The 8,043-nt window shown below is 50.4% G+C and overlaps 1 protein-coding gene across 3 annotated transcripts; it reads left to right on the forward strand.

Moving 5' to 3' along the window:
- Window positions 1-2,599: 2,599 nt before the first annotated feature.
- Window positions 2,600-7,841, forward strand: LOC110545509 (glutathione S-transferase Mu 7). 3 transcript variants are annotated; one of them, XM_060392904.1, is made up of 9 exons: window positions 2,634-2,763; window positions 2,949-3,024; window positions 3,450-3,514; window positions 3,799-3,880; window positions 3,973-4,073; window positions 5,076-5,171; window positions 5,256-5,366; window positions 6,921-7,012; window positions 7,203-7,334. In XM_060392904.1, exons 1-8 carry the CDS (start codon window positions 2,704-2,706, stop codon window positions 6,981-6,983), a joined length of 654 nt encoding a protein of 217 aa, XP_060248887.1. In that variant the 5' UTR covers window positions 2,634-2,703; the 3' UTR covers window positions 6,984-7,012; window positions 7,203-7,334. The 3 variants fall into 3 exon arrangements, with proteins under 3 accessions (XP_021487345.1, XP_060248887.1, XP_060248885.1); XM_021631670.2 differs by lacking the exon at window positions 6,921-7,012 and having other exon boundaries at window positions 2,600-2,739; window positions 7,203-7,841; XM_060392902.1 differs by lacking the exon at window positions 6,921-7,012 and having other exon boundaries at window positions 2,641-2,763; window positions 7,203-7,841.
- The last annotated feature ends 202 nt before the right edge of the window (window positions 7,842-8,043 follow it).

Consider the following 8,043-nt stretch of genomic DNA (forward strand, 5'->3'; position numbering starts at 1 on the left):
GACTAGGAGGCAGCTTAGGGGCTCAGTGAGATTGGTCTGAGGCTCCACACAGACCAGGTTGGGCCTTGACTTTCAGGAGAGCTATTAGAGCTGGCTCAGCATTTCCAGGCTGCCCCTCCTCCCCTTGTGCATTTCATGCAGGGTTTGCGAGGCCTCTGGCCCACATCTGGGCTCTCTGCTCTGCTGCATGGCCTTTTCTGGATGTCCTTGTCCTGTTACAAGTAGTTTCTGTGTGAACCAGCAAGGAGGATGTTCCCTGGGAAAAAGGGTCACATTTCTGAAAACAAGGAGTGACAGGCTCTCCTGTGAGAAGACAGGAGGGGACTGGGCATAGAGGGCACAGAATGAAAGCCCTAGGGCCAGGCTGACTCACGTCCCTGTTCCATGGACTAGCAGGAGGAAGCTACCTAACTGCTCTGGACTGCCTCTTTGCTGATAACTAGGCATGGTCAGATAGATCCTAGGGTTATTTTATGACTATTAGGGTGTAAAACACCCCCCTCTCATGGAGTCTCCCCTTCTTCACAGGAAATTGAAGAATTGAATTCGCTTTCCAGAGAGCTTGCTCTAGAGCGCACAGGGAGAGGCTGTTCATGGAGTAGAACTAAGAGGTCCAGTGGGGACATGGCCTTGAGCTCCTTCCTGCCTTCTCCTCCCTCACAGGGCCTGGAGCAGATACCTGCCTGTACAGCTGCTTCTCCCAGACCCGTGCTCACAAAGATAACCACTAAAATGGACACGTGGGGCAAACAGTTAGGGCCTGGACAGGACAAAAGGTGGGAGTGAGAACTCGTTTCTCTTGTAATGTGTGTGTGTGTGTGGGGGGGGTGTGCTCAGTAGCAGCCACTCCCCTGCTGCCCTGGCACCAGCTTCTCTTTCTCTCTCCTTTTTCATTCCTCTTCCTGTCTCCAAGGTCTCACCTGCCCATTTTTTTCTCCCTGATCCCTGTCCCATTCTTGCCTTTTCAAAGCCCCAGCTTCTTCTTTTCCCTCAACAAAGTGGCCTCCTGAAGTGACCGTTCCTGAGGCTTGCCTGACCGTCCTGTCTGACAGTGGCTGTGCTGTGCTGAGAAGCGAGTGGATCCACTCTTATCCTCTCTAGAGGTTGGCTCTGCACCACCAACACGTGTGTCACAGAGACATATGCTATCTGCAGTATTCCCCAGGGAGGTCCCTGCATGGCCCTCTCTGGTTCCCATAAAGCTTGAGTCACACTTGCTTTGGCTGACATGCATACCAGCTCCCACTATTGCCTCTAAGGACGGCCCAGAGGCCCTAACAGTGCCTGGTTCATAAGGATTCTAGAGGACTAAGAAGGATACCCCCCAGAGGAGGCACCTTCGCAAGGTCTCTAGAATATGAAGGGCACCCTTTGTGGCTGGGATCTTGTCCATTCCACTGTGTTACTGAGATCTGCAAGTTAGTGAAAATCAGGTCTAAAAAAATATCAGTACAATGATTATCTCAAACTAGGGAAGCTTTTCTCACCTTCAGGTACATTTTAAACCAACCAGCATAAAATAAGTTTAAAAAATAAAGATCTGAGTGAGTTGATGGTACCTCCTAAGAGAGACAGGCATGGTGCCCCATGCTCTTAATCTCAGCACTCAGGAACTGAGGCAGGAAAACTGAAACTAATTCACGGCCAGCCTCGGTTACACACAGAGAGTTCCAAGGCCAGCCTCTGAAGCCATCTCAAAAAAGAAAAAGAAAAACAAAAACAAACAAACAAACAAAAAACAAAACACGTGTTACTCAGGAATTAGGGGGAAGGTTTTTAAGGCTTTGTAAAAAGAAATGGGTTCCATCGATTGTCATAAATTACAGGTCCACATGAACGGCCTGGCTGGGCGTCGGCATGACAGAGATGATTATAAATCGCAGTTCCTTCAGGATCTTACTCACCCCCAGGACAGTGCTGAAGAGAAAGTAAACTGAATCTTGGTTATGAGCCTTTGTATTCATGCTGGGGAGGGTCAAAGGTGGCATGAGGGAAGAAGAGGAGAGGGAAAGGCGGGCTGTGAAGGAAGGAGGTTGGAAAGGGCACCTGGACACGGAAGCAGCTGCATTACATGGGTGATCCATGTGTACTTCTTCTTTTGTGAATTTTCTCAAAGTCTAATATATCAAAATAAAAAAAAAACTGAGAAAAAAAAAAGAGACATATTTATCATGTGATCCAGGACACACACACATACACACACATACACTTCAATACACCTAATCGAAGTAAATTTCATCAGAAAGACTTATCTTGCATGCATGAACATATTTACACTATCTTGTTCTCTAGCTCTTCATTTTTCGTGTATTCACAATATAAGAGATAATTTTCCCCTCAGGACACATTCGTCAAGGTCCCAGGCCTTCTGAATTGTCATCACTGGGCAGTGCTGCTGACATCTAGACAAGGTAGAGAACTTGACATCTCGTTAGAGAACAGCAGCCCTACAGCGGAAATGAAGTGGGGCCACTAACAAGAGGCAGGCAAGCCCAGCCCAGCCTTCCGCTTTTGGCGGCCAGCCAACCTCAGGCTGCCTTGGCTCAATTTCTGCTGGGGCGGGCCTGGCCCATCCCTGGGCTTCCGGGATTGGTCGGAGCTGGGGGTGGGGAAGGGCGGTCTGAAGACCAGTCCCTCTGTTGCTGGCAGCCCTCGGGAAAGTCGAGGCCAGATCGACACTGAGCCCTTTCAGACCACGACACCATGCCCATGACCCTGGGTTACTGGGACATCCGTGGAGTGAGTGAGGGGTCCGAACGCTGGGTAGGACTTGGAGGAGGGGCAAAGACGCACGCAGTGGACGAGTTTGAGGAGGAGGAGGAGATTGTCTTGCAGGGGTGTGTGTGCGTGTGCGCGTGTGTGCAGGTGCGCGTGACCATGCATGGCCAGGAATGAGGACTCATCTGGAGTGGGTGAAGAACCTCACCGTCTCTGGTCTTCTCTCACAGCTGGCCCACGCCATCCGCCTGCTCCTGGAGTACACGGACTCAAGCTATGAGGAGAAGAGATACTCCATGGGGGACGGTGACTACATCCTTCCTAGTCGGATCCCTGTCCACTCCTGCCCACTGGTGCCCAGCCACCCGTGGCCCAGCCACCCCCTTGCTCAGCTCACCTTCTTGTTGGATATAGACTATGCCCTTCCGGAGCCCTTAGGCGTGGTTTAATTTACCAACGGAAGATGCTAAGGAAAGATTTGAGAGGCCTCCGTATTTATGACTGGATTCCATTTCCTTGGCAATTGGCTAAATCTGTTGTAAGCTTTGGTGATGAAGGAGCCCACCGCCCTTACAAACATCTTCATCTCTGAAACCTTGCAGCGTGCTTGCCTGAGTCAGCTTGCGGGTCTACTGCTTCAGAGAGCCTTGTCTTTGACTCCTTGGGAGGGTCTTGGGGAAGGGGTGTGAACACATGGGTCCTTTGATTTCACACTGTCTTGTCCACCACAGCTCCTGACTTTGACCAAAGCCAATGGTTGAATGAGAAATTCAAGCTGGGCCTGGACTTTCCTAATGTAGGTGCATGGAAGGGGAGGTTTGGAGAAGGTGATGGTCCCCTAGTTAACACAGATGAGAAGGTTTGGGATCAGTCCTTGCGCTTTCATCTGCTCATTCCTGGTTGTACATACCATCGTTCTGGGATGGGCTGTATTCCAGCTCTTCCATTCAGTGGGCAGCGTCTTCATAGAAGGTTTTCTCTGCCACGCACACTGAGTGCCAGGCCCCATGTCTGTCATCACCCAAGGAGGGAATTCTGGGTCCTCGTATCCCATCTGACCGTCCCTGCTTGTCCTCCCAGCTGCCCTACTTAATTGACGGGTCACACAAGATCACCCAGAGCAGCGCCATCTTGCGCTACCTGGGCCGCAAGCACAACCTGTGTGAGTGGGGCTGCCTGCAGGGTGGGGGACGGTGGCCACCCCCCCTTGGGCCTAGCCAGGGTGGCAGTGTGTCTGTACTGTGTTTGTCCAAGGTGGGGAGACAGAGGAGGAGAGGATCCGTGTGGATATTCTGGAGAATCAGCTTATGGACAACCGCATGGTGCTGGCGAGGCTTTGCTATAATGCCGACTTTGTGAGTCCTATTCAGGCCTGGATGAGGTGGGGGAGCCAGAGCTTGTACCCTTGTCTTCTCGTCTGCTCTGTGTCTTTAACATGTCAGCTTCTTAGTGCCGCTCACCTATAAATGATGTTCTGTACTGCCAGCCGTGTCACGGTGGCACAGTTTGGAGGCAGAGACAGAACGACTAAGGTTAAGGCCTTCCTGGTTACATAGCCAGACACTGTCTCAAAATCAAAAACACCCAAATAAAGCCAACCCCTCCATGCGCGCGCGCGCGCGCGCGCACACACACACACACACACACACACACACACACCATCTGCCAACAGAGTAACCCTCAAACCTCAGAGTCTTGTCAAATGAAACTCCCAATGAACTGCACTGCTTTTAGCAACCGGAGTAAATGCTCCACAGTCAAGCATCAGTATCTGGGGAGTAAAGACTGTGTTTAGAATATCTCAGCTCTGACTGTCCAATCCTGCCCTGGGTTATGCCTTCCATTCGGCTTCAATCAGCACTGCTTCTATAGTACACATTCAAAGCATGTGTAGTGCAACCTGGAAACAGAAGGGAGCCATCGCCTGGGGACTCCTCCCAACCAGATTCCCAGAGCCATGTCCAGATGCTCATAGTCTTATGTCCATGTTCCCAATAGGCAATTCATGGCCGATCAACCCTCCCCTCCCCTGGTTTCCTTCTCCCCTCTCAAATTCCCTTCACCTTTTGTGAAATTGCACCTCAGTCCTGCCCTTCAGCTTTTTTCCCCACAGTGCCTTGCTTCTTTGACTCACATAACAAGTGAGTGCACAGCCTGCTCGCATAGTCCTGAGCGTGGCCCACAAGAATTGTTCTGAACATCTGTGGTGAGTCTCAGGGACAGTGTGTTCCTGGGTGGCATCTTATCACCTCTGATGTAGGATCTGATACGTGTAGGACTCTAATCAATACTGACATAATAAATCAAAGCCTGGATTAACCCAGGCCCCGTCTTGGTCACAGTGTTTTCTGCTGTAGGAGAAGCTGAAGCCAGAGTACCTGGAGCAACTCCCTGGCATGATGAGACTCTACTCTGAGTTCCTGGGCAAGCGGCCGTGGTTTGCAGGGGACAAGGTAAAGGGGAGGGGGTGGGAAGGAGGAGTTGCCATCCTTCCTGGGTTACCAGATTCCAGCACCTTCACCCTCTGCTTCCTGCAGATCACCTTTGTGGATTTCATTGCTTATGATGTGCTTGAGAGAAACCAGTTATTTGAACCCAAGTGTCTGGAAGCATTCCCAAACCTGAAGGACTTCATAGCTCGCTTTGAGGTGATGCTCTGAATCCCTTTTCTTCTTTGATGTCCATTCTCACCCCCTCCGCCTCTGCCATTTGCTTGATAGGTCCTTAGTTCTGGAACTAAAACTTTAAAAACAGCAAAAACATCATTTATTGAACGCTTGCTTTCCTGCAGGACCTGTGCTCAGCATCCTTATCTAATGGGTAAAACTTATCATTACAACTAACGTACAGGGCAGATTGATTTGTGAGTCTCATTGGATAGATAAGGGAACGGACCACAGAGGGTAAGTCACTGATTAGCAGAGGGTGTACCCAGCTCCCCATGGGTGTCTGGCTTCTAAGGCCAGCAGGCCTTGTGCTGTCTGGCTCACTCAGTCCAGAATGCTGCGGAAAAGGCAGAACTTGGCCATAGTGTGTACGCCACAGGCATTGAGAGGAGGGGGCAAGGCAGGATTTGTGTGAAATAGCCACGTGTAGACAATACTCACACTCCATCTTTGGAACGCGCCAAACCCCAGGGATGTTTTTGGTGCCAGATTTAAGAGTGTATGCCGGCCTTGTTCAAGGTTTTAGCCTAAAGCGTTGTATGGTGTAGGGCCTTTCTTCCCTTTCTTTTCCTCCCTTGTCTCCATGATGCCATTTCTACAATGTATTCATATACTTATTTTCACTCCAATTCACTGGCCTTCTCCTGTGTGAGGCTCAGTGTCAGGCCCAGAGAGACATGGAAAGAACTCCATTCAGAGACTGAGCTTAGCAGAGAGCCGTGGGCATAGCAGGCGTAGTATCACCTGAGTGCTGGGGGTTGTGACTCGGCCCTCCTTGCACATGCTGGTCATGCCCCTGCACCCAGAGTCTACTTCATACCCACAGAATATTCTCTCAAAGACTTGGGGACTGCAGGCATTAACACAGCAGGTTTGTACCCTAGAATCTTCCCCCTATATCAGGCGGTACATCTTCTCAGCTAGTTTCACCAGCTCTGCTTCTGGCAATGATACAGTGGCCTTGGAGTGTACCAGAGCTGGCCGTGGCCATGGGAGGGAAGGATGGAGGAGCTGAGAGCCTGCAGCCTGCTGCACCTGACTCCTTGGTTACAGTCCGCTCAAGGCCTCCGAACACTGTGGAGAGTATCTGAGCAGGCTCTCCCGGCAAGATGGAACAAAACACACCTAAGTGTGTCTTGACATGGTGCTTTGTAACAGGGCTGGATAGGGGGCAGCTTGGGGGCTCCGTGAGATCGGTCTGAGGGACCAGGTTGGGCCTCTACTCTCAGGAGAGCTATTAGAGCTGGCTCAGCATTTCCAAGCTGCCCCTCCTCCCCTTGTGCATTTCATGCAGGGTTTGCCAGGCCACTGGCTCAGGGGTGGGCTCTCTGTTCTGCTGCATGGCCTGTTCTGGATGTCCTTGTCCTCTTACAAGTAGTTTCTGTGTGAACCAGCAAAAACAAGTTTCCTGTGAGAAAGGATCATGTCTGTCAAGGCAAGGAGTGACAGGCTCTCTTGTGGGAAGACCAGAGGGAAGAGGGCACAGAATGGGAGATCTAGGTCCAGGCTGACTCCTGCTCCTGTTCCATGGACTAGCTGTGCGGGCAGGAGGAAGCCTACCCAATCGCTCAGGACCTCAGCCTCTTTGCCGACATGTAGGCACAGTGAGCCTGATCTTGGAGGATCAAGTGAGTTTTCTGAGCATATCTCATAATTTATTGTGGGTACAAAGCCTGGAGCACAGTCTTTATAGGAAACTAAAGAGTTCCCTCTCTAGACCTCGAAGCCTAGAGCCTGCAGGCAAAGCTGTTTCTGGAGAGGGATTGCTGAGTCCAGCGAAGCCACTGACTTGAGCTCCTGCTCTTCCCTCACTCACAGGGCCTGAAGAAGATCTCTGACTACATGAAGACCAGTCGCTTCCTCCCAAGACCTGTGTTCACAAAGATGGCCATTTGGGGCAGCAAGTAGGGCCTTGACAGGGTGGAATGTATGATAAAGATTCCAGATCTCCTTGGTTTGCCAGTAGCCCTAGGAAGCAATCAGAACCTCTGCAGCCCCAGAGCCTCTTTTCCTCCTTCCTTCTTTCCATCCTGTTGCAGATCCCAAGCTTCACCTGTTCTTTTTTTTTTTTTTTTTCCTTTTCAAATCTTTGCCCCACACAGGCTCTTTAAAGCCTCCTGTGACTGCTTTCCATTAGCAAAGTAGTCTTCTAAAGCTAAAGCACCCGTTACAGGCTCCTGTGTCTGGATACTTGGTTCTCAACTGCTATTTTGGGCAATTGTGGGCTTTCTGGCAGGTGGTGTCTAGAGATAGTAGATTTCTAGGATCAGAGACTTTGACCACTGTAGCCAAGCCCCTCTTCTGGTTGCTCTGTTCCCTGAGAAGATATGAACAAGGTGTGCCATGACATCAGCACTTATCACTACATCTCTATGACTCACTCCTGCCACTTGCCTTCCCTGCCACTTTGAACTGTATCTCCTGAGCCATGAACCAGAATAAATCATTCCCCACCTAGGTTTGTTTGTTTGGCATTCTGTCACACCAACCAACAACTTGTGAGAAACTTGATTTTAAGGGATTCAAAACCCCCTGTAGATGACCTTCAATACTGAAGGCTGTCACTTTGATCCTTCTGAGGTCTCTAAGTCAAAAGCCAGTGGGGAGATCTGTCATGTGGTCCTTCACATCCTTTTATAGACATTGTTAGCATAAAACG

This window comes from Meriones unguiculatus, chromosome 10, assembly GCF_030254825.1.
Source record: "Meriones unguiculatus strain TT.TT164.6M chromosome 10, Bangor_MerUng_6.1, whole genome shotgun sequence".
NCBI lineage: Eukaryota > Metazoa > Chordata > Mammalia > Rodentia > Muridae > Meriones > Meriones unguiculatus.